Source organism: Gadus macrocephalus, chromosome 9 (genome assembly GCF_031168955.1).
Source record: "Gadus macrocephalus chromosome 9, ASM3116895v1".
NCBI lineage: Eukaryota > Metazoa > Chordata > Actinopteri > Gadiformes > Gadidae > Gadus > Gadus macrocephalus.
Window position 1 is genome coordinate 23,049,901 of NC_082390.1, and position 27,058 is coordinate 23,076,958.

At 43.7% G+C, this 27,058-nt stretch overlaps 2 protein-coding genes across 2 annotated transcripts in view; one reads left to right on the forward strand and one right to left on the reverse strand.

Annotated features, from left to right (window-relative positions):
* mrpl23 (mitochondrial ribosomal protein L23) overlaps positions 1–14,526 on the reverse strand; it is an 87,189-nt gene extending 72,663 nt beyond the window's left edge. The window contains exons 1-2 of the mRNA XM_060061528.1: positions 14,375–14,526; positions 13,859–13,981 (exon numbers count right to left, since the gene is read on the reverse strand). Coding sequence (XP_059917511.1) covers positions 13,859–13,981; positions 14,375–14,502 — 251 coding nt within the window. The 5' untranslated portion in view covers positions 14,503–14,526. The remainder of the gene's footprint in view (positions 1–13,858; positions 13,982–14,374) is intronic.
* The window catches only part of LOC132464879 (uncharacterized), a 152,471-nt gene extending 125,818 nt beyond the window's left edge, over positions 1–26,653 (forward strand). The window contains exon 2 of the mRNA XM_060061526.1: positions 26,375–26,653. Coding sequence (XP_059917509.1) covers positions 26,375–26,627 — 253 coding nt within the window. The 3' untranslated portion in view covers positions 26,628–26,653. The remainder of the gene's footprint in view (positions 1–26,374) is intronic.
* The last annotated feature ends 405 nt before the right edge of the window (positions 26,654–27,058 follow it).

Below are 27,058 nucleotides of genomic sequence, written 5' to 3' on the forward strand. Positions count from 1 at the left end.
TGTGTGTGTGTGTGTGTGTGTGTGTGTGTGTGTGTGTGTGTGTGTGTCTAGCCCGCACATTTTTACACATGCACTTCATTGAGACTGGCACAACAATGACAATCACCAGGGGACAAATTTTTTTTTTTCACAATGCATCCTGTTATGGCTTGTTACCGAGAGAACCTTTCAATATCAACCCATTTCCACGCTTTTATTCTGAAAAGCAGGAAGCGGAGGAGAACGTCACTGGTGGTGATTCATCCAATTAGCTGTCTGGATGTATTGATTGCGCCCAATGAAACCCTACACAGGAAATGAGCCTGGCAACAATGCACCAGCTCAGCTAAAGCTAACCACTGGCATCTTGCTATTGATCGGTTCGGTCAGAGGAAGAAAGGCTTTTAACGGCTCAATCAATTTGTCCAATTGGATTACCCAGCTAGAGAGCACTTCCCAAATGCATCGGACAAAGTGCACTATAGCGGGGTTACGGGCAAAAACCAGCTCCTCCAAAACGCTGTCTGCCCTGCCCGCTGATATGACCGACTAATGTAACACACTCCTGCTGCCTCTTTTGTCAATGGAAGTGGCCGCATCACTCGGGCCTCTGAACGGAAAGAGGAGTCAACTCCTCTCCATAGGTGAGAGGAGGCTCTTCTCCTCCCATGACCTCGCTCTGCTGCCCCTCTTCTCTGGAGCTGATCTTCTCTGTAGAGGGACCACATCTGGCCCTGCCGCATCAAACCAGTATATTCTATGGATATTTATGAAGCACTTTCTAATAAATTTTTGCTAACCTGAAATACCACAATAAGTATTTCATTTTAAACTAAATGCAAACATATATTTATAGAAATACAGTGATTAATAGGCTCCTTAAATAAGAATTGAACCAAGAGGATACCAAGGTGGAGAGAAGATGGACAAGACCGCCGAGCACCGGTCCTGGGTGATAGGTTACACAATTAAGAAAAAACAGTGGTCCTCTTCATAACTAATTTATATATTTTTATAATTCAATAATGCGTTTTTTTTTTTAAACCTTAATTTTTGCCCCCCCCCAGGTACTTGGTGCCCTACGCACTCTGCGCACTCTGCGTATTGGGAGCGGCGGGCCTGTTGCTCACTCAAACAAATTGACATTGGCGCACATGGATAATTTGCATACGTGCACAGGACTGGCTGGCTCCGCAAGACAAATAATGGAACATATTTATCAATTTATCTAGGTCTACCTGTCCATCTATCTATCTATCAACGCGTGTCTAGTTTTAATGTGATGTATTTTGTGCATGTCCACTCAGACTTGTCTCCCTTGTTCTGTGTGGTCTTGTAGGCTACTGTCCTGTTTGAGCCGAATCACCTAAATGAATTCCCGACGATTTGTGTCGTTTGGTATTAATAGACTTGACAAGGCTATCTATCTAGACAATTTAATTTAAAATGATTCACCTCAGGCTCCTTGAATAATGGGGAATAGCGGGAATAGAGGGATAAAAGACAAGAGATCTATCCCTTGTCATTTATCCCTTGTCTTGTCGATAAGTTTGTGTATGTGACGATTTCAAAAACGTGTTTTGTTTAAAGCACGACTACACGCGATTGGTTGGTTAGATTGGTGGGATGGAGAGCAAATTAAAATGATTCCCGCTTAAATATGAATGATCTAGATCGCAAATATTTTCTATAAATACTCACGTTTATCATCACTTCGCTGTCACACATCGCTGTCACTGACAGCGATATATTGTATCACTTCTTATGACAAATGTACTTATTGCAAGTCGCTTTGGATAAAAGCGTCAGCTAAATGGTCATTTGTCAGCTGTCTATCCTCAATTAAACTGCATTGAAGTGACACGTTTGTTCTGTGCATTATTCATTTGCATTATTATTGCATTATTATGCGTGCATTATTCCTATGCACAACCTACTAGGGGTGTAACGGTACATGTATTTGTATTGAACCGTTTCGGTACGGGGTGCTCGGTTCGGTGCGGAGGCGTACCGAACGAGTTTCCATACGGACATATTAAGTAGAGGACCGCATGTGTGGAACATTCTGCGGCCGCACATGCAAAGTTGCGCACACCGTAGTTGTGTTCGAAATCGTTCCCTATTCACTCACTCACTATTCCCTATATAGTGATCATGATATAGTGCACTATTTAGGGAACAAACAAACGAGAATTCGGACACTGGGCTGAACATTTCTAAACGTCATTTGCGTCAGTAAATGCGCCGGGTATTTGTGTGACGCAGACAGAGGCGCCCACATCATGTAAACAAACCGTGCATTCACGAGGAAAGCTGGAGGTTGTATTGATGATGAATGTTACATTTCCTTGTTCAAGTTTTTATTAAATTAATTTTGAATGTTAAATATTCTATGTTAAACCCCAAATAAATTGTTGACATTTCTAAACGAATGCCAGAGACTCCATCATTAAATATATTCGTTTTCGCGATTATTCAGCTTCTTCTTCTCCTCCGGAAAAACACGACCGCATTGCATTGTGGTATACGGGAGTAACATGTAGGGTACATCGTATGTACACTCAAATTTTGGGTATTATTATCCTGCAGATAATGTGGATAAGGAGATTTTTCTGGCAAAAAACATAACGATTGAGGGAAAGTCATCAGTGCTAAAGATTGGGGGGGGAGAATCTGAGCAACAACTTGAAACTGTTTAGTGTTGCAATTGTTCATTGTTGCACATTAGATTGAGAAAAGATTTGTTTTTAAAGAAACAGTCTGAGCCTTATTCATGTTATTTAATCTGAGTAACAACTTGAAACTGTTTAGTGTTGCAATTGTTCATTGTTGCACATTAGATAATATATTTAAAAAAAAAAAACAGTCTGAGCCAATGTTATTCATTTTTATTTCTACATTTCAGAATCTTTATATTTTTGAGCAGGATTCTAGCTTTGTATTGTCGAATGTTCCTATTGTAAAAAGCACAAAAATGTGTTATGAACAACTTGAAGCACATGTTATGAAGCACCTCAAAACCGAGGTACGTACCGAACCGAGATTTTTTTTGTGTACCGTTACACCCCTACAACCTACTATTCCTTTGCACAACGTATGTATTTTCAATATTTGAAAACGATATCGTCCCATTCAGAGCAAGGAAGATTAGTATGCTAGGATCTCGGTTAGCAGGCATGTATCGCACCTATTTTACAATAATCTCAATCGTTTCATGAACTCACACACCAGACCGACCGACCAACCAACCAACCAACCAACCACGCGTGACACCTCCGCCCAGGCCAGAGACTTTTTGTTGTGTTCTCTGAAATGAAAAAAGGCTTGGTTCGTACAGCGGGTGCCCAGTTACAGCCGCAATAAATTTTTCGGTCAACATTTTGTACAGTCAGTAGGAACCAAAAAAGTGGGTAGGACCAAAGTGCGGGTGTTCGGTGTACCCTGGGATCCATGCAAGCGAAGAGCGTCTACATTACGATTGGCTGTCAGTGTTTTGCCGCCGATACGTGTCATAGTAATTTGCAAGAAGAAAACGTTTCCAAAAAGCATCGGACATATGACCCACTATGATCTGCTCCATTTATCCAATGTTGACAACGTGACATGACATGGCTAAGCTAACAACATAAACAAGAGGAGCTAAGAAAGGAAATTAACTGCGTGTCTAAGTTCAGAAGGGCCAAACGTGTGGCTACACACAGCACTACAAAAGTCGTCAAGATTAGAAAAGAAAAAAATATTTGTTGCACAGCTGAACGCTGTATCTCAGCATGAGCTGGCTGTTCTCAATTCACGACACGCATTCCATCAAAACTAGCCTACATCAAGCATTCTGACCAAAACGCATGCACTCCCCCCCCCACAATTATGCCAGAATTCAAGCAAAGCAAGAATGACCAAAAGTCAATTTGTGTCAACAAGAGACTGACTCCACGACTATCAATTTCAAGTTAAAACAGCCGACCACTTGAGTGCAAAAAACACAAAAGACCTGCCACAGCACCAGCAAATCTTAAGCAATAAATATCGCGTCTTACCTTTATTTATGTGGCAGTGGTCTGCAGATGCATCCCGTGGTGTAGCCTACCACATCCATTTAGTTCAACAAGTTATCGTTCTGATACTGTCCATGGTACTAGCAACCTGCCCTGTTGCTTTTTACCTATGTATTCTGGCTAAAATGACTTGATTGTCTGATGCCTCATCATCCCAGCCAAACAGTATTGGTATTATTAGTAATGGCTACTTGCCAAATCAAAAAAAAAAAATTCCAATGTATTTGTTATCATTCGTGTTGGTCAGCAGAGAAATATTGGCCAAAGTCGTCGACGTCGCTTAGCAACCGAATACGCTTGGGTTACCAGTTACCGGACTACTTGAGGAGTGATACCAAAAACGTCATTAGAGGCAAAAAGTCCTTTGTTTTCCTTGACGGCGGTCGGTGAATTATCAAACATAATTCACCGCCGGAAGTTGTGAAGAGCCCATGCAAGTGAACGGAGAGTTCCACGGCATTGAGAAGACCCGTGTAATAATCCATAATTATTCAACTCGATTATTATTATTATTATTATTTATTTATTTTTTACAAGTGGTGGGTACAAAATGAATCTCGACCAAATCTGGTGGGGACGTGTATGTTGCTCACCTTTTGCCACTGGTAGCGTTTGACGCTTGTGTCGCTTTGGTCGCTCTTGCCCATATAAAGTGAATGACTTCCGGTGATTTGGCAGCTCAATTCGCTTCTGATGTGAACACACACAGAACGTTACGGTCATTCCCTCGGACGGCAAATGACACTCGGGATACCAACAGAATGCCATATGTGTTGGTAGGGGTGTAACGATACACGTATTTGTACCGAACCGTCACGGTACAGGCACCTCTGGGTGGTTACAGAGGTGGACCGTGCGTAAATTTGGTGTATATAGCAGTAATATGGCGAATGTAAAGGCTTGTTTTGCAATACAGACTTTAAAACTTGAAGTCGGAGTTTCCTCCGGACCGTTTAGGCAAAGTACCATTTAGCCCCTTGAGCATTCGCAGTTCTCCGACGGGATGTCCGGTACGCAATGCAATTCCCCGCCCGATCGATCTTATATGTGGACTACAAACCATGTAAGCAGTGTTGTAAATAAACTTCCAAAGCTTTTCAAATCTTACTTGGTGTTTTCTTGGTCCTTAATGTGCAGAGTAAACAATGTACAAAGTAAATAAGGTGCAAAGTGAAACCGGAGAAGTGATTCCGGAAATTATTTTGTTAGAGGACCAATGACAGCCCTTGCCGTCTCCATTGCGTCGACGGATAGTTAAAAAATATTGGATGCGCACGTAAGCTACGGAGAGGGTCTCCGACAGGCTCTCCGGCTACGGAGAGGGCTCTCAGTGTGTACGTACAGCACTTTTACATGCACACGCATTTGAAAAGGCACCATCAAGGTGTTACTATCACCGTTGATGTGAAAAAAAAAAAACGAGCTGTGCAAACCCAGCTCAAGACACTATTTCAACAATCCCTGTCTGGGAATTCCGAAATGCAAATGCTATAACCAAGTTTATTGGTGTTTTCATTGCTGCTGATCTACGGCCATTCTCCGTTGTTGACAACAAGCAGTTCTTTATAATTTTCCCCTTGACTATGAACCGTACCGTCCTGTACCGTACCGTGACTTCAATACCGAGGTACGTACCGAACTGTGACTTTTGTGTACCGTTACACCCCTAGTGTTGGGGAAGGTAGTGGAATGTGCATCACAGCAGCAGTTTCCTCAGAGGTTGTGATGAGAGGAGGGCATGCAGCACTTCACAAACACCAGAGAGACGGAGCGAGACAAAGTGCAGGGGCAGAGAGAGCTAGGGAGAGATTGTGGGGGACACAAAGGGAGGGAGGGAGAGAAAGACAGAATGAGAGAGGGACAGAGACAGAGAGGAGGACAGACAGAAAATAATTATAATAATAACAATAATATACTTTGTCAGACAGGTCTGACATTTGTTTTGCGTCCATTTAGTTGCTCCATTGTGACTTAACACATACATGTAACATGAATTGTAAATTATGTACATTGTAGGGCATTACACCACACACCACAAACTGAAAACAGAAAATACAAACACATAGAAGACAAACATAAAACATAAAAGTCCCTTCAACTTCTCTTTGATCTAGAGATTGATTCAGTGTTGAACATGTGGATTGAATGATGCACCAAAGAGTGTTTCCGTAAGATCTTGTTAAACTTGGGTACTCTGAATCTGCACTTTGATGATAACAGTTTGTATTCTTTGTTTAAGACACGGCTACTGTTAGAGATGATGTTGTTAGCCAACCTTAACAAGTTATTAATCAATATTAATCATTAATAATAATTATTATTATTTAATCTCATTAGTGAGGTCCCCCCTTCACTTTAGGCGTCTTTGAGTGTTATTAATTATTATTATTCTTCATGTTTAACCTCTGTTTTCCTTTTAATCCTAGTCTGTTTTACATAGTTTTGAAAGATGACTATATGCTCTGTAAGGTGACCTTGGGTGTCTTGAAAGGCGCCTCTAAATTAAATGTATTATTATTATTATTATTATTATTATTAAAAAAGGGAAGGCAGAGAATGTAGGAGATAGAGAAAAAGCGACAGAGGGACAGAGTGGAGAGAGGGGGCTATACAAGGAAATGATTCCTAGAGAGCAGAGAGGGAGACTGGGCTGCTTCTGAAGTAGAGGAGGAGGGAGAGCAGAGCGGGAGGGTTGCCAGGGGTCCGTGAAACCCCACCAGCAGGAACCCCCCCTCCCTGATTAATGGCAGGAACAGGGTCTAAACCCCTAGTCTCGCTGGGCACTCCAATTATTCTGCTGCAGCACACACGCACAGGAAGCGATATAGGAAACAAGCAATACACAAACTGTAGCTGACTGCAGCCGGCCCCGTTCTGTTGACGTACCGACGGGGAGAGCCAGGGTTCAACTGGCCGCGCATTTTCTCCTCCTCATTCTCAGGAGTGAGAACCATTTGATGCCGGCCAGTAACCACATTAATCTGTACACTCCTTATTGGGAGCAATAAAGGTATAGCTTGTGACTATTTAGGCCCAGAGCAGATCCAGATTTATTTAGGGTTCATATAGCCTGTCCCGACTTGTCGCTAAATTTTTGGACATGCCTCCATGGGCTCAGGCACAGGATGCAGGATTATCTTGCACAACTACACACACACATGCGTGTACACGCACACACACGTCTGAGTGCAAGCTAATGAATGTCAAAGCGGGAGAGCAGCACTTCAGTGAGACACACATGGGGGGAAAAAGTGCTCTGTGCCTCCTCCTGTGGTACACAGCCCATCATCATCGTCAACATCATCATCCCCGCCAGGATAGATATCAGTCTGACCTGGAGCGGAAGACATTTCACCCACTATCCTGCCCAGCAGAACGGCCCTAAGTGAGCGACCAGGATGAGGGTATACCTCTCTACCGTCTCCCCCACCAAGCAACTGGTGTAATTTATATAGAAACACGCATGAAGAGAGGCATTTGTCGCGGTAACGCAAGCCTGGGCCGCCACAGCAATACCGCCGAGGTGAAGGACAAGAGGAGGAGGCTGACGCAGAGGGAAGGCCACGGTGTCTGGGAGGGACTGTTACCAAGCAAGTTTGATCGTTTGAAACAAGACGCCCTGCCCTGCATATCCTGGTCAATACGTCCGGGGCCATGAGGTCAACGCTACTGAGTGGGAAGACCGAAGAGCCATCTAGGATGTCATCGATTCAACTAAATTAATCATATTGGATTGACCTCTTCTCTGATATAAAGAAGCATTGGGCAATGGCCGTCATCCCAAGAAACGGCCTGCCTGTGTGTGTGTGCGGATGAATGCGTGTGTTTGCGGGTACGTGTGTGTGTTGGTGCGTGTGCGTGCAGTGAGCAGGTCACCCTGAGTCAGGGAGAAGGATGAAGAGGTAATGTAGGTGAAAGGTGGAGATACAGACAAAAAAGAAAGCCATTAAGGAAAAGACAAAAGCTACTTTGACGGTGAACAGAAGAGAGACGTATTCTTAGAGAGATTATGCCCTGGCACCTGTGTGCTCCCGTCACCGAGAGCTAAGCCAGTGGGAGTTGTATGGGTGGAGACCATCTCTCTCTCACACACACACACACACACACACACACACACACACACACACACACACACACACACACACACACACACACACACACACACACACACACACACACACACACACACACACACACACACACACACACACACACACATCTCAGGCCACATATCTCAGGGGGCGGGAGGATTGTTGTTTTAATAAGAGAAAAACGCGTTCCGACCGTTAGACCGGTAAGTTCGTGAGAAGAGAGAAGGTGTGTGAGCGGCGGACTAAAGGTTTGTATTAAACGCGTGGTTAAGTATCCCGTTAAACACGACACGCTAGCACGTCACTGCTGGGCATTCATTGCAGGGGCAGCAAACCATCCATCAGATATAAAAAGGATGCACCAACGCATACATGAGTGTGCATGTATGGTGCACGCATGGGGTGCACGGAGGCATGCATGGAAGAAATAACATGTGTGCATGTATAGGGGTGCATGCAAACTACAAAATATATGGTATTCTTTACCAGGGGACCTCATGAATGCAGAAGTGAGCTCCACTGTGCCCTTCTTATGCCAATGGCATCCTACAACAAGCCTTGATGGATGTTATTAACAGTTTCCTTAACATTTCCCGTGCGCGCCGCCCGTGCGCGCCACCCGTGCAACATCAAAGCGCGTTGTGCCGGCACCTTAATGGTGAGAATGAAACGAGAGCGCGGCTCCTGACGCACATGAAGGGAAACAAAGAGGAGCCGCTCCTCATTGTCGGGGGAACGATACACACACCGCTCACCGCTCGATTCACACGACACAATGCAACGCGCACAACCCGTTCAGCCCTGGCCCCACCGCCATAACAGCCCACTTTGTCTGAGGGGCGGGGGGGTTAAGGCGTGAGGAACCTGAGAGGAAAGACAGGGGAGACGGCTGAGATTGGCGGCCTGATGTAACACATGTGAAGGATTGCGCGGATTGTCCACACACACACACACACACACACACACACACACACACACACACACACACACACACACACACACACACACACACACACACACACACACACACACACACACACACACACACACACACACACACACACACACACACACACACACACACACACACAGCTCCACCTGAGACCACCACAGTGACCTCACTGGACATGGCTGGCGTGGTGTAGTGGTGGGACTCCCATTGGACCGTATAGTTAACTTACTACCAGTCGACGGCATTATGATACATTACACCTTGAGAAATTACGCTTCTGCATATCAATATGGAAGGATTAAAATACATCAGATAACGGTGATAACAACATGACAAACAAAGGCCTCAGACAACTCTGAGACTGCTTTATCGTCAATAATCCAAAGCAAAAGCCAGAATAGTCAGCGAGTAAACAAAATCCTCCTTCCTAAAATCGCTTTGACGGACAATGACAAAACACGACACTTCTTGTACTTCTTCCTGCCATTCCCTCTCTGCCCGCGAGCATGACGCCCCGGGTCACACCACGCTCCACCAGCCTGGGCGCGCTGGGACCCTCAGAGAGTCCTAGCCCGACCAGCTGAGGCCCTCAGAGAGTCCTAGCCCGACCAGGTGAGGCCCTAAGAGGGTCCTAGCCCGACCAGGTGAGGCCCTCAGAGGGTCCTAGCCCGACCAGGTGAGGCCCCAGGAACGGGCGTGTCCGCACACTGGGTAACACCGCACTGCCCAGGTGTTACAGCCCTGGAAAGGGCATGTCCACCCACTAGAGACCTCCCGGGAACACGGCCACCATCAGCGGAGGAATCGCTCCCTTGTTTTCATTGCTGATGATGATGCCTATCGAGTTATGGTGGGTTGTTTTAACTGCAAGGCTTCCAATCAGATGCTCACCTTACTAGTAGATCTAGTCACACGTTGATGTTCATTGTCTGGCGACTGAACAATACGAGATAATATAAAAAAAATCTAATTTAGGTTGCTTTAACATGACTTTGTATTACTTATTTATATTATTGTGTGTGCGTGTGCATGTTGTGTGTGTGTGTGTGTATGTATGCGTTCATTATGGATACAAATACAAAATTGTCTAGTATTTGGAAACAAATTTAAATCAATTTATTTCTATGACTGCTGTATTATTACGTGGTATAGCCTAACCCATATGTGTAAGCAATTGTCTGTGTGCGTGTTTGAGACAGAGGAAGAGAGATGGATGGGGGGCAGAGCGATACGGTGAGTTGAAGAGAGGGAAGAGGGAGGGTGGCAAAAGAGCGGGGAAGCGACAAGCGAGTGGGAGAGAGAGAGCGTGAGGTAAGAGAGAGAGAGCGTGAGGTAAGAGAGCGAGAGCGAGAGATCTCTTATGGTTGGTCCCCAGGTGGTCGAGGGACAAAGAGAACTCTGTGTGATTCCCACGTGAATGCTGTCATTACTGCTCCTCATTAACAGTTGTGCTGCACCTCCCCACCCCACCCTAGCTCACCCCAGCCCATCTAACCCCACCCTTTCACAGCTACAACTACCGTACTTGCACCGGGACACAGGCCAGCTAGGTGCCTGCCTTCATGGGTCTTGACATTTCAGTGAGGGAAACAGGACATGGAGAACATACCACAGTTTGGGATCATTTCAAATGCTCAAGTCCACTTTCGTCTCAGATTACAAGGACGTTTACATATGCCGGTCCAACCTTATTGTAAACCTGGTTGCACGACTCATACCTTCAGTGGGGGAGGTGGAACACCCACTGGATGAATGAGTCCTGATGTTTTGGGGTTTGAGATAAGCAACCTTAATAAATGCAAATTGTATCAATGAATAGTGTGTAGTACCAAGTACAACTTCTTTGAAAAAGATAGAATGCCGCTGCCTTTGAATTATTTTCTTTTGCAGCAGACATTGCGTCATGCCATTCATAGTGCTGTAGGGATATAAAGTTGATCCCTTTTGCAAAACCTAATTCAGGCTATTGATGTGGTGAGGAGGATTCCAACCTTAAGAATACAGTGCTTATCAATCATCTGCGCACCTCTCCTGCCACTTTCATCAAAGACAACACACCCTTCCTCCCACACCCATTACTGCAGTGTGCACGCACACACACACACACACACCAAGTGACAGCCCAACAACACGGATTGTCACACACACACACACACACACACACACACACACACACACACACACACACACACACACACACACACACACACACACACACACACACACACACACACACACACACACACACACACACACACACACACACACAAAATTAGATATTATTGATAACAAATAACAGAATATTAGCAAATATATTACATACAGTGCTAGGTATTTTATTTTTGAGTCTTTGTCCCAGAGGAATAGCATGTTATTATTCAGAACATCTCACCTCCACTGCATCCAAATAATCAACCTGATCAACGTCCCCCAACCCAACATAGTTCTGGAGTCCTGAATATGAGAGCTACATTTGGGTTTATGTGGTGTTGTGATTCCCCCTGGTGGCATAGAGGCTTAACTACACTCCAATATTGGCAATTTAGAATGAAAGATGGATTTTTTACCACCTGGGGGGTATTCCATCAACCAAGCTAAGGGCAAAACCAGGCTTATTTCGCTTAGCCTCGCTACTTTAAGCTATGGTTGTGTTCCATCAACGTGACTCAAGGGAATCTCCGCTAAGTAACCATGGCAATTTATCCGACCAAATGAACCTGGTCGGTACCAGGCTAACTGTCAGGCTTACTTGAGCGGTGTTTCAGAGAAGTCCCATCTGTCGGAAACAAGTGTACCATCAGAAGGTTCCGCCAAGCCTAGTCCTTACGATTTTGTCATAAATGTACATGAAGTACATATATGAACAGCCTATATTTTCACTAAGGGTCTAAGATTAAATGATGCAAATAAAATAATTAAATGAATCGCTATCTATTGCTATCGTGGATATTTTCTAAACACATTTTTAGACAAATTATGTATTCTATCAAAATTGGGAACCAGAAGTTGGGTGAGTGCCCTAGCATCTGCCCTAGCATTATTTTTGTAATTTCCTTTATATCAGAGAAATTAGGCCTAACAATAGACTTTATATAATAAATATGTCTTACAATATCCCTAGAACCCAAATATAACTTCCAAAAACCCATGGTAAAGTAAATGTTAATATTAATGTTACTGATAATCCTTTTTCACAATGACAAAGACATGGGAAATCGCAGCCACATAAATTCCATTCAGCTGAGTTTCTCGGCAGGCAGCTAAGAAAAGAACTATGGTCAGTCAATTTAGAATATTCAAAGAAATGGAAAATAAATGGCATGAAACGTTTTCTGATTTCTCCAGTAATCTTTCCTTATTCACTAATTAGAGGGGATTAAACCCTGGACGACCGGGTGCAAGTCCGACACGTTACCTCAAGACTATCTCCCTGATTACGAATTTGCAGTCAATATTACATTTAATTATGTTACGCTTAATACTACTTATTCATTCAAAGGATTGGCGATTTTATTGCCAGGCGGCCTCCCTGTTTTCATTAATGGTTACGGTGTTCCCTTTTTGAGTATGCTTGTACTCCTCATAGACCTCCACAAGCAGCTTCTGTTCGCCGCTGGAAAAGATCAACGCTCGATCCTTTTCGGACATTTGATCCATGATTCGACATTCATGGTTCTGGGCTGGTTACATATCTCGTGAGCGTGCGTAATCCACGATAACGTAAGCCTGGCTTGAACTAACCTGAGCAAGTCGCGGCTGAACTGGGTTGATGGAACGGCTTTAGCCTCAAGTCGAAGTTGGCGTTAGTTCTAACCGGGCTTAATCAACTACGCGCCGCTTTCGTCAGCGACTTTGATTGAATACCCCTCTGGTAACCTTCTGCCTATCTCAAGCACTGCAACACCGAAAATAATACAGTAATATTTTGAAAAGATTGGCGTCTCGAAACAGTATAGTAGCCTCTTTTGTAACTTTGTTCCAGTTGATTAAAGGCTGCAACTGCGACTTCACGAGATAGTTATGTATAGCAGTATACAACTGCCATTAAACGTATAGGTCTAAATATACATGTTTAATAGTTGTACATATTATTTCAAGTACAACTATGAAATAACATGGGATAGGGAAACATGCAGGTCCAGTCAACGAAACTGTCAATGATGTTCCTCGACCATTCCTGAACATGGTGCCCACTTCCCACCGTGCATTCTGGTGCCATCTCCTCCCAAGACGCACATGTACACTGCCATCCAAATGGAACAAAAAATTAGATTCAACAGACCGGACCTTCTTCCATCGACCCATTGTCAAGTTCAGACAATTTGCCCATTGTAGGCCCTTTAGGCAGTGGACAGGGGTCAGACAGGGGTCAGACAGTCATCCGCCAGGTCTGCCGCTACGCAGTCAGCTGGGATGCACGGTGTTCTGACACCTGTCTAACAAGACAAGGTACTAAACCCTGCAGATCAGGAACACCACTCAAGAACTGCCTCTGTGGAGAGGACCCAGGCGTCACATCTGACACTTGACAAATCCCATCCTTACGGTTGCCCATTTTTTCTGCCACCAACACATCAATTTTAAGAGCTGAGGGTTCACTTTATGGCTAATACATCCCAGGGCTTGATAGATGCCAACGTAACAAGATGATCAATGTTGTTCCCTTCCCCTGTCATTGGTTCTAATGTTGTGGCTGTCTTTTCCCACACTTAACTGATGGACAGCAGGCCGCAGAACTGAAAGATGGCCTTAAAGATGTTATAGTTTAATTTAGAACTCACTCCATGGGGATGCGGAACTGGACGGTGTCTGAGGGCTGCTCCCGGCCGGGCCGCACCAGGGTCAGGGCCCAGTTGGGTCTGAAGAGCCGCAGCTGGGGGTTTCCGAGCTGGTAGAGAGGGTATCTGTGATGGGGACAGAGAGGAGGGGACGGGGGTCACTAGGTACAGAGGTGCAGAGAACAAAGATAAACTGGGGAACCAATTAAAAACCACTCGGCTGTACATTTAATGATGTTTTCACATCATTCAGAACCCAAAAACATATTTAGGATTAGTAGTTTGTGGATTAAAGAGAAGGGATGCACTCTTCTGTCATCTGTTTATTTGTATATTTGCGATAGTACTATGAGTGCTATGAACCAGATACTGAGTTTTTTCAATGTGTTAACGTTTGTCTTTAGACAAGATTACACCACTCTGTTCCAAGCCTCTGTAATAGCCAATGACTGAAACCCCTTTTAACATACGTAAACAGCCTGGCTAGAGTATTAAATAAAAGAAGACCTCGGGGCTTACATTAGTTTCTTTGCTGCCATGGCTGCGGTGGACGTTGGGATTCTTGTATTCAAGTTGTTTTGAAGGTCTAGTTGATATGATCCATGTGCATTGAAGTGTTTCCGGGTACAACGTGTGCGCATGCGCATTCGTGGCTTGCCTTAATAGCTGCGTTCAAACAACTCGGAAATATAGAAACAACAGTTCCGTGGGCTGCCGTCTAATGGTGCGTTCGAGTATTCTCTGCGAACCGACTCGGATCTCGGATCTGATACCACGCCCACACTTCAAGCGTTTCATTATTTTGCTCGGTCGTTGGAGGAAAACATGGACGCCACCCGGAAAGCTGTTGTCGCGGTAATATTGGCAGAGGACCAGGCGATCCAATATAAGTAGGCTATAGGCCATAGTCAAGTCAAGTCAAGTTTATTTAAATAGCACATTTAAAACAACAGTAGTTGACCAAAGTGCTGTACACAAATACAATATATTTGTGTACATAGGCAGAGATACGGACGCAGTAAGGTATTGCAGTAATACGAGTGATTGAAATTACCATTTAAACCACCAAAGTGGTCCAAGCACAATGAAAACAGTTCATACTTCAAGTCACAATGGGCGCAGCCATCTTGAATTCTGTCTCGGAATTTCGCTCGGTCACCACTGAGTTCAACCGAGATGGCGAGATCGCCGTCCGAGGAAAAGGGGCGTGTTTGTGCGTGTCGCTAGGCAACGTCCTCGGACCTCCGAGACGGATGGATATTAAAACGCACCATAATAGTATTATCTGATTCGGAATCTTCCTTATTGATTGAAATGACTCAAAAGTAACTGGTTAACAGCTCTGAAAATAGCTTTTTGAATCCGCTAAATGATAAGGAAAGGTGCTTTAATGCTTCCTTTCTCTCCTTAAACATAGGGTAAACTGGATCAACCTTTACCCAAGGAGATGATGCGGTCCCACAGCTCCTCAAGGGGGGCTTGCTTCAGGAAAATTAAAGATCAACATGACCAACTATTATTTTCATATAATCATACTACTTGGGATTCATACCTATGTACTGTATATGAGTGGTATGTGAAAGGAGTTGGAGCGGGAGTGACCATTCTCAATGTCCATTTATTTAACCATTTATTTAATCTTTTGTGATTGGTAGCCTTCATTACATTTCTATTTCCATTTCAATCTCAGCCTTAGTTATGAAGTCCTGTTGTTCACTGGGTTCTCCACGTGTGTCAGCTATGGAAGTGAATCTGTGCAATCGGATATTGAAAAAAAAGCACTCTAAGCACTGAATATTTATGCATTGAAATGACGTCTCTGGATTTTTTTGCATCTGAATTTAACCCTTACATTCAAAATAAATTATTCAACGATGCCCACTGTGGAACGAGAGCGCAGAACCGACATTATTGCGCAACTGTGCCCGACAGCAACCTGCTTTTAATTTGTCATCCTCATATATGTATCGTGTCACTCCGTGTCACTCGGTGACATGATATTTTGAATTGTTTAACATTGAAAAATAAAGCTGAAAATGTTAAATTCAGAGGCAAAAAATCCAGGCACGTTATTTCAATGCATGAATATTCAGTGCTTAGAATTCAATGGCTTTTCCTTTTCAAAATCCAATGGCACAGATTTACTTCCATATCAGCCAGTTGAAACAACGCGCACGTAGCGAAACCTGAGTCGCGCCTTTAGTGGAGTCTCCTGAACAATGTGGTATTTGCAGACCCCAGGAGTGCAAATAGGCAAGGCAACTTTATCTACATAGCACTTTTCATACACAAGGCAGACTCAAAGTGCTTCACATATAAACATTGTCATACAATTAAATAAAATAATAGATAAGTAAAAGAAAAACATAAGCAAAGAAATGGGAAAAATATAAAGTTAAAAAGGCATTTTAGTATTAAAATAGAAAATAAAGGCGAAGTTATTTTTAGAAAGTGCAATGTATTTAAGATTTAGCAGAAAGCTATAGCAAACATGAAAGTCTTCAGTCTTGTTTTAAAGGTGCTCAGAGTTGGGGCAAGCTTTAAATCCTCTGGGAGTTTATTGCAGCTATTTGTTGCATAGTAACTAAATCCTGCTTTCCCATGTTTTGTGTTTACTCTGGGGATAATTAACAGATTGGTCTCAGAGCTTCTTAGTGGTCTAGAAGGCTGATGTAGTGGAAGCATATCAGTAAAATATTTTGGGCCTAAACCATGTAGGGATTTATAGGTTAGCAACATGATTTTAAAATCAATTCTCTGACCTACAGGAAGCCAATGTAACGATTTCAGAATTGGTGTAATATGATCAAATTTTTTGGTCTTTGTTAGAACTCTAGCAGCAGCATTTTGAACAAGCTAAAGCTTCCTCAGAGTTTGTTTTGGGAGACCTGTAAGGAGACCATTGCAGTAATCAAGCTTACTAGTGATAAAGGCATGTACAAGTTTTTGTAATTCTTCGGTGGACATGAGCCCTCTAAGTCTTGCTACATTTTTAAGGTGATAATATGCAGATTTTGTAACTGATTTGATGTGACTGTCGAAATGTAAATCTGAATCCATGATAACCCCTAGATTTCTAGCTTTGATTGAGGTTTTCAGGGACAGAGAGTGAAGGTGTTGGGTTACTTTAAGCCTTTCCGTTTTAGAACCAAATACAATTATCTCTGTTTTGTCCTCATTTAGTTGAAGGAAATTTCGGCACATCCAATCTTTCACTTGCTCAATGCACTGGCACAGCAGATCTATGGGCCGATAGTAATTTGGTGATTACATAGATTTGCGTGTCATCAGCATAGCAATGATGGTCAATATTGTTATTTTGCATGATTTGCCCTAGTGGGAGCATGTAGATGTTGAATAAAGAGGGTCGAACCTTGTGGGACTCCACATGTCACGTTGGTTGATTCTGATACAAAGTCGCCAATGGAAACAAAGTAGTTCCTATTTTGTAGGTAGGACCTGAAACAATTTAAGACGGTGCCTGAAAGCCCCACCCAGTTTTCTAACCTGTCCAGAAGTAATGTATGGTTACAGTGTCGAATGCAGCACTGAGGTCAAGTAGCATTAGTATTGAGGTTTTGCCAGAGTCTGTGTTAAGACGGATGTCGTTTACAACTTTAATAAGGGCGGTCTCAGGCCCCGTTTACACAAAGGGAAAACGCAGATATTTCCACGCGGTTTGGCCTCTCATTTACACGAAAACGCAGTTTTTGTCACAGAAAACGATCATTTCTAAAAACTCCGGCCAAAGTGGAGATTTCTGAAAACGCCGGTTATGTGTTGTCGTGTCAACGGGGAGAAACAGGGTTTTAGGTTCTGAAGCGTCACATTATGCGCCAGGAAGTGCTTAACGTCAAATGAGCGCCCTATGTTTACAGTTTGTTTGTTACAGGAAGACGTGTTATTCGTTGTTGTTGATTCTGAGGATTCTGATTGGCTTGCATGGCTTTATCCTTCTCCCTACGAGTTTAGATTCTCTGCCCGAGCCCGAACCAATATTTCCCACCACTATCCTCGGGCCGGGCCTTTGATCGACGATTTATTTATTTATTTTTATCATTGGTTTATTGGCCTACTCTGAGGAGAAATCTATGCCATAAACAGAAATATTATAGGCCCTTATTACACGGGTCTTCTCAATGCCGTGGAACGCTCCGTTCACTTGCATGGGTAGTAGTCCGGTGACTTGTCAAGCCCAGCATCTTCCGTTGCTAAGCGACGTCACCGTCTTTGCGGACAAATTATTTCGCTGCTGATCAACACTAAGAATGTTGGTAACGAATCAATTGTAAAAAGACACACCATGTGAAGTTATTTTTTCGTTTTGGCAAGTAGCCGGATAATGTATAGACCGTCGCCGGTCATTGTCGAAAATAAGCCCCTTCAGGGCGAAGCAAGACACCTTCGCTGCTCGTCGGTCGGTGTACTGTTCGCCCTGTCGGGGCTTATTTTCCCGATAATGACCGGCGTTCTATACATTATCCCTTACATATATATTTAGCAGAGTAGGCCTAGTAACAAATGTGTACAAAGTTACATATGTATTAAAAAAAAAGTCGGGTTGAAATCGGGCTCGGGCTCATAGGTTAATGTGTCGGGCCGGGCTCGTACGGAACGTGCACGGGCTCGGGCCGGGTCAGGCTTGATTTTCTGGGCCCGATCTAAGCTCTACTACACTGCCGCCCATACGTTTGGCATAGTTATAATGGCGCTCGACGGCGTATTTATGCGTTTTGATGTAAACGACAACTTTTTTGAAAACGATGCTGTGTGCACAATGTTATTTTTGAAAACGGAGGGGGGGAAATATTAGTTTCTATAGATACCCTGCTACGTATAATAATAATAATAATACATTTCATTTAGAGGCGCCTTTCAAGACACCCAAGGTCACCTTACAGAGCATATAGTCATCATAAAATTTTTAAAAAACAAGACATTGTGGAAAAAAATAAAAAAATAAATAAATTAACATAAGCAATAAGAAAGAAATAAAACAAAAACAAGACAAAACAAAACAAAAATAAAAAAATAAAAATAATAATCAAAACAGTGATCAGGTAGACGTTGTGAGCGAGTTTGAACAGGTGAGTTTTGAGTTGTGACTTGAAGGTTGTAATGGTGTCTGACTGTTTTATGTGTGGGGGGAGGGAGTTCCAGAGCCTGGGTGCTGAACAGCTGAATGACCGGGCACCCATTGTAGTGAGTCGTGATGTGGGGATACATAGTAGTCCAGCAGAGGTTGAGCGGAGGGAGCGGGAGGGAGTGTATTCTTGGAGGAGGTCGCAGAGATAAACGTATAAACGTGGCCTCAGTGCTGTGCAGGGGTCGAAATCCTGATTGGAAGGTGTCATAGCAACCAGTTGATGCCAGGAAGTGATTACGTTGCTGGAGGACAACTTTCTCAATGATTTTACTTATGAAGGGTAGATTTGATATTGGTCTGTAGTTGTTAATAATAGAGGCATCTAGGCTCCGCTTTTTTAAAAGGGGTTTAATAACTACAGTTTTCAAAGCTTTTGGGAAATTGCCTGACTGGAGAGAGTTGTTAACTATCTGCAATATGTCTACTGCTAGGCAGTCGAAAACATTCTTAAAGAGGTTGGTAGGTATAGTATCAAGGCAACAGGTGGATGGCTTTAGTTGTGTCACAGTTTCCACAAGATTTTGAGAGTCTATAACATTAAAGCATGCCATCCTTGCCACGTTATTTTTGCCTGAACAGGGTAGTATTCCAACATTTTTGTTTGAAGTGGAGATATTGATGGCGTGTCTGATACCTTCAATTTTATCAATATAAAAGGCTGCAAACTCATTGCATTTCTGCGTGGAATGGAGATCAGGTGGAATTTCTGTTGGGGGGTTGGTCAGTCAGTCAACAGTTGCAAATAGGGTTTTTGCATTGTTAGTGTTGGTTTTAATGATATTGGAGAAAAATGTTTCTCTAGCATTTTTTAAGTCTAAATTGTAGGCACGGAGGCTCTCTTTATAGATATCATGGTGAATATGAAGTTTTGTTTTACGCCAGATGCGTTCAACCTTCCTGCATTATTTTTTCTGTGCTGTTACAGAAGCAGCTTTTCTCCAGGGTGCCTTTTGCTTTCCAGAAATCGTTTTAACCTTATAAGGTGCAATGACATCTATGACTTTCAAAATTTTCAAATTAAAGTTTTCTACAAGATCATCAGCAGAACATGGGTTTAGAGGTGGTAGCAAGGAGATGGCCTTTTTAAAAAGAACATTAGAATCTTCATTGACCACACAAAAGTGGTCAGACAAGGAAGGATCAGTCACAGAGAGATCAGAAACATTGAGGCCCTTTGTGATAACCAGGTCTAGAGTGTGCCCCTTACAATGAGTAGCCTCTTTCACATGTTGAGACAGTTCAAATGTGTCCAAAATGGTAGAAAATTGAAGTCACCGGTTATAACTAGACAGTAAAATTCTGTGGAGATGCTAGACAATAATTCTGTGAAGTCATCGAAAAAATGTGCAGAATATGTGGGTGGCCTATAAATAATTAATAGGGGAACTCTGGGGGAGCATTTCAATAAAGCACTAAGGTATTCGAACGATGGAAAATCACCAAATAACATCTGTTTCCCCAGAAATAAATTTTTAAATATAGCAGCAACCCCTCCACCTCTTTTTCCAGATCTACATGCATCAAAAAAGTTATAGTTGGGAGGAGCTGTCTCTATCAGAACGGTTGCACTGTTAATTTGTTCCAGCCATGTTTCAGTTAAAAACATAAAATCCAGTTTAGAAGTGGTAATAAAATCATTAACTAAAAATGATTTGTTAAAAGAGACCTCACATTAAGTAGAGCCATCCTGATGGTGTTGTTGATAGGCTTTAAGGTTGTTTTTTGTTTGGAGGCAATAGATATGAGATTTGTGAGGTTAGCAGTGTGTCTAAGTTTCCCTTTGTTTACTCTCTTAGTGGTTACAGCATGAATGCGACAAAGCATGAATGCTTTGACGTAGGCAACCTTGGGTTCAGCAGATTATGTGAAACTTCCTTTATACTGTGTCTACGGCTGAACCCTTTTTCGTCTCAGTAATAATCAGGGGCCGTATTCACAAAGCATTTTATCTTACCGCTAGGAGTGCTCCTAACTCGCGTTAAAACATTTTACGTAGGAGTTTTTTCTTAAAAGTTATTCACAAAGCCGCTGAGACCTACTCTTACAAAGGATAAATCACAAAGAGTGAACTAAAGGTACGGCCACACCAAACGCGTTACCCGCGTACCACGCGTATAAAATCTGCAATTTTTCCATAGGGAAGCATTGGTTTACGCGCGTATGAGGTGCGTACACGCGTATCATGCATACCAAGCAACATTTTACTCGCGTTACGGTGCGGCCACACCAAACGCGTTACTCGCGTTGGATAACGCGAGTAACGCGCCTAACCTGACGCTTGATCATTGTGTGGTGGTTCAATGCTTCCAACGCGTCAATGCGCCAACGCAGCTAGATGAGTCCATGTCCATGCAAGTGAACAGAGCGTTCCCTCTTCGTCATAACTATCAAACCAAACATCCTTCACATTCACCGAGCGAACATTATGAAAGTAAAATGCACATTTCTCGCTAAAAATGTTTCCATAAACGCATTTAATGGCGTAACTATGTTACTATTTCCACCCAGAATAAAGATAGTTGTCGGCCGTGGCTGCGCTGGAGTCCGAGGTAGGAACCCCAAACGCCGCCGTGTTTGGGTGATAGAGTTTAGATCGGGTTAGATTAAATAATCTCTGATATAAATAACAATAATCGGGTTAAATAACTTCACATGGTGTGTCTGGTGTGTTTCCAGCATTCGTAGTTTTGATCAGCAGAGAAATAGTCCGCCAAGACATTGAGGTTGCTTAGCATCCAGAGACTCTGTCCATGCAAGTGAACGGAGCGTTCCCTCTTCGTCATAACTATCAAACCAAACATCCTTCACATTCACCGAGCGAACATTATGAAAGTAAAATGCACATTTCTCGCTAAAAATGTTTCCATAAACGCATTTAATAGCGTAACTATGTTACTATTTCCACCCAGAATAAAGAAAGATGTCGGCCGTATGCTTCTGTCCAAGCTCACTACTCTCTGCCAGTGACGTCGGGTCAAGCTCCACGCTGATTGGCTATCGCGGCAAAGCGCCACGCGTTGGAGCGTTGAAAGTTCACATTTCTGAACTCTGGGCGTTGGTGCGTTGGGTGCGTTACTGCGTTTACGTGCGTAATTACGTGCGTCTGCCGCGCCCAACGCCCCTAACGCGATGCTTCAACGCATGTAACACGTCTACGCGCCTATACCAATGGTTCCCTATGCAAAAATGCCGAGTTTGGACGCCCCTAACGCGAGTAACGCGGTTGGTGTGGCCATACCTTTAGGGGCGTATGAGGCGCGTATATATACGCGCGTACGCGAGGAGTTCAAAAAATTTAACTTTTTACGCTCATACGCGTGATACTTAGCCGCAATAGCCAATCAGCGTGGAGCTTGACCCGACGTCACTGGCAGAGAGTAGTGACCCTTGCACAGAAGCATACGGCCGACATCTTTCTTTATTCTGGGTGGAAATAGTAACATAGTTACGCCATTAAATGTGTTTATGGAAACATTTTTAGTGAGAAATGTGCATTTTACTTTCATAATGTTCACTCGGTGAATGTGAAGGATGTTTGGTTTGATAGTTATGACGAAGAGTGAACGCTCCGTTCACTTGCATGGACAGAGTCTCTGGTTGCTAAGCAACATCAACGTCTTGGCGGACTATTTCTCTGCCGATCAACACTACGAATGCTGGAAACACACCAGACACACCATGTGAAGTTATTTAACCCGATTATTGTTATTTATATCCGAGATTATTTAATCTAACCCGATTCAAGCTCTATCATGCACCCAGACACGGCGGCGTTTGGGTTTCCTTCCTCGGACTCCTAAATCCAGCGCAGCCACAGGCGCGTAGCTGCGTATGTAGGACCATTTTTGACACAAAATGGTCAAGCAACATTTTAGCTGCGTTACGCGCGTACATGGTACGCGGGATACGCTTTTGGTGTGTCCGCACCTTAAGAGTGACGCGCCGTTGCTATGGATCACGTCAATTCTCGTGCACGAGTTTAGAAGCAGTCAGTTCGGTGATTGGTTGTTCAGACGAGCCCACTGAATAACCGAAAAACAAGGAAATAGCCTAGGCTAGAAATGAATTCCTATTAAGTAGTTATAGTGCAGTTAGCAGAAAAAACAATGACAATTTTGTGGAGACCACGATAATGACGTTGTAGCCTGCACGTTCAAGAGAGAGAGAAAGCAAACAATAAAAATACGTGAAATTTAAAAGAAAATAAATGTTATGAACTACACAAGTGTTGACTGATTTGTGCCAAGGTGTTTACCTAAAATGTGTTTTCAAAGTGATCCCTAAATGCCGGCCAAATTCATTGTCATGTTGATCGCCATCATCATCATCATCATCATCATCATCATCATCATCATCATCATCATCGTCTGGCTGTGGAATGTTCCTCCGCTTGCAGAGGTTGTGTAGAATGGCACATACAGTAATGACTGTGCTTGCCCTCTCTGGGGTGAGGCGTATTTCGCCGTGGAGGACATGAACCGACGTTTCATCTGCCCAATTCCTCTCTCCACAACATTTCGTGTATGTTTGTGTGCTCTAGCATACATGGAAGAAATCAGTAAATAATAATAAATATGGATTCAACAAATAAAAGGCGTCAAAGAGCCAATACGATGTGTTTTACACGTAGGACTAAGCGTAATATGCGTAATCACTTACATGTTATACTTTAACTGTGCTCCCGGTTGTGGATTGAGGTAGGGTGTCTAGAGCCACGTCTTGCATGGATAGTCACTGTCTCCCATCAAGTGACACCCAACTGGTACATCTCAAAAAGCTGCCTCAGACCGCTCTCAATTAAAATGCGCGAATCATGGGTAGCTGAAGATCCAGGCCACTTTGCAACAACATCCAGTAGGCTATGTTAAAATTTGCATCAAAAACAACCTGCGTGTTGATGGAATGCACTTTCTTCCTATTGACGAAAACGTCCTCGTCTTTTGATGGCGCAATTATTTTTATGTGCGTCCCGTCAATAGCACCGACCACACCGGGCATACCTGCAATTGCCATGAAGTTGGCTTTGATCCTGTGTAATTGTTGAATGTCCAAAGGAAAGTTTATGGCACGGCTGACTGATGGATGCGATATTTTTAAATCGTCGGCATTGCAAAGTTGCATTGCACCTGTTGCTAAATAACGTAGTATGGCCAAACATTTTATTTCGGGACTAATCGGATTATTCCTGTTAGTCGGGGATGTTATTGCATTACGATTAACTCCACAACAAGTTTAATACCCTAACATTTCGTCTCGCAGGCATTTACGATTATTTGTGAATAGGTCTTACTGAGTTAGGAGTCCTCTTGAGGACTTTTAAGCTCTCCTAGACTTAGGTGCTACTTTTAGGCCTAAAATACTTTGTGAATTGCTCTTGGTCTTAAATTTAAGAGTGACACGCCCATTATTTTTAGGAGTTACTCCTAAATTCGCAAGTTAGGACCTACTTTTAGCCCTAAAATCCTTTGTGAATACGGCCCCAGGCGTGGATAATAATCTCAACAGTAGGCAAAACAATTAATCAGAAAACATGTTAATAGCTGGCTCATTGGCCACGACAATCTTCATGACAAATTAATCTCTAACAGTTATTTGATATTCTCCTCACAGGAGAGAAATTAAGGCAGCTAAGGTGGTAATAACCGCTACTGACCAGCAGAGGGCGACCGCGACTTCTCTTGTTGTTGTTTTTCTTCCTAATCCAATGTTTATTTTGTAATAATACTAATACATATTATAATAATACGAATAATATTAAACTCATCCATATCGAGCCATTGCAATTTAATGTTGAAAGAAATGTTCGGAAACGCCAGAGATTGGACATTTCTGAAACTTTGATGAAGAAAATGTGATGCAAATAAGGTAAGACCCACTTTATAAAAGTTTGCAACACCACTTGACTTACCTATAGAATTGTACACCTTATACAATAGTGTCTGGTGTTCAGACAACACTGGAGAAATTTGGCACACTTCTATAATGGTTCCCATCACTGGTGCCCACCCGAGGTGGAGCCAACTGTCAAATGAGCAGCTGTTGTGCGACAGGTTGGGTGTGTACAGAATATTGTTCTAGGTCCTTCATGTGTTGTGGTTGTGTTTATCATCCACATGGTCCACTCAGCCCTGCTGCAGTCATGATGGAAGCGAGCCTGGGTACCATGGGGATAGAAACTGCCTACCATACGATAGAAGCATGCACGATTGCCATGGGGACAAAAACTGGTTACCACGGGGACAGAAGCTGGTTGCCATTAGGATAGAAGGTGGTTGCCATAGGGATATAAACTTGTTTCCACAGGGATAGTACCTGGTGACCATAAAGGCCCATTCACACCCTACGGTAAATACGGATACGGACAGTTTCGTCCGGTCCCGGAGGTGTTTCGTCCGTAAATGGGTCCGTCGCCTCTGAACCGGAGCAATGACGGAGAGGAAAATCGGATGATACAGAGGAAAATCATCGCTACAGATGTCATGTTTGCGATTGTAGATGCCGTTAATTTGTGAAACGACAGTCACTGCCCTCCAGAGGATTTATTGCGTAACATCCATAACAACTCTGAAACCAGACGGAGGTATGAAGGGTAGCTCCGGGGGCAACGTTTGGGGCGACAGACGAATTTCGTCCGGATCCGGAGGTATGGATCGGCCTTAAGGCTAGATAATGGTTACCATGGAGATAGATTCTGTAGCCGGTTACAATTCACCTGTCGCTTAGTCACGCCCCCTGTCGTTAGCATGATGAACTCGGAAAAACAAACCAGACTTTTGGGCGAAAAAAAATATTAATTCAAATCTTTAAAGTACTTACAGAAGGTGACAAGCTTAAATTCAGTTGGTATTCTGGCCTGCCACAGTCTGATCCAAATTGCTAACTTTTTCTTGCACCGTTGTGGCTTGGGAAAAGGGATGAAATATAGCCCATTCTGCAGCCTCTCGGGATACAGACTGTCTGTGTTACATGTACCCCAAGCACATCGCTTGACAATGTTTTATTTTTTTTACACAAACATAAATCCACCATTAAATTGTTTTATAACATGGCTGTGACTTTGTGTGTGCTTGTTTGCATGTGTGCGTAAGGGTGTGTGTGCGTGCGTCTGTGTGTTTGTGTGAGTGTGTTGGTGTGCGTGTTTGTATGTGTGTGTGCGTGCGTGTGTATATGCATGTGCGTGTGTGTGTGTGTGGGTGTGGGTGTGTGTGTGCGTATGTGCATCTGTGTGTGTGTGTGTGTGTGTGTGTGTGTGTGTGTGTATGTGTTGTGGCAACCCGCTCCTCGAATGAGCCGGGTTCCAGGTACAAATGACGCTTGGCAGTGAGGGTTTAGCCGTTCACGGCATTTATTACAGACAACTTAAACCATATAAGGTACTCGCGGTCTCTAGGGCCTCCGTGGGCCTCTAGGGTAGGGCTGGCTCGGCCCGTGCTGTCTCGTCACTCGTCGGCCCTTTCCGTCTGCTCCCGAGTGCCTTTTAAAGCGTCTCCCTGGCTGTCCAGCCAGGTGTCTCCCATCCCGCTGATTGGGGTTCGGTTGGTGCTCTCCGTCGCCGGCTGGTGGGTGACGGTGGTATCGGCCATCCCGGACCAACCCTCGGGCTGGTCCGGGCCAAGGTTTAAGTAGCGGGATGCCACAGTGTGTGTGTGTGTGTGTGTGTGTGTGTGTGTGTGTGTGTGTGGATGTGTGTGTGTGTGTGTGTGTGTGTGCGCATTCGTGTGGGTATGTGTGAGGGTGTGCGGGTACATGTGTGTGTGTGTGTGTGTGTGTGTGTTTGTGTGGGCGTGTGTGCGGCTGTACGTTTGTGTGTGAGTGCGTACGTGCGTGTGTGGGTGTGTGCGTGCGTGTTTGGGGGTGTGCGGGTGTGCAGGTGTGCAGGCTAGGGAATGGAGGTCAGCTCTGGGCTAGTGGAAAGCATCTGTTTATGCGACAGAACCCAATGAACAGAAATAAAAGACCAGGGATGGAGAGAGAGGGGAGGGGGAAGAGACTGAGAGAGAGCGAGAGAGAGAGGATGGAGAGAGACTGGGTAGACGGAAACTGTTCAGGCTATAGTA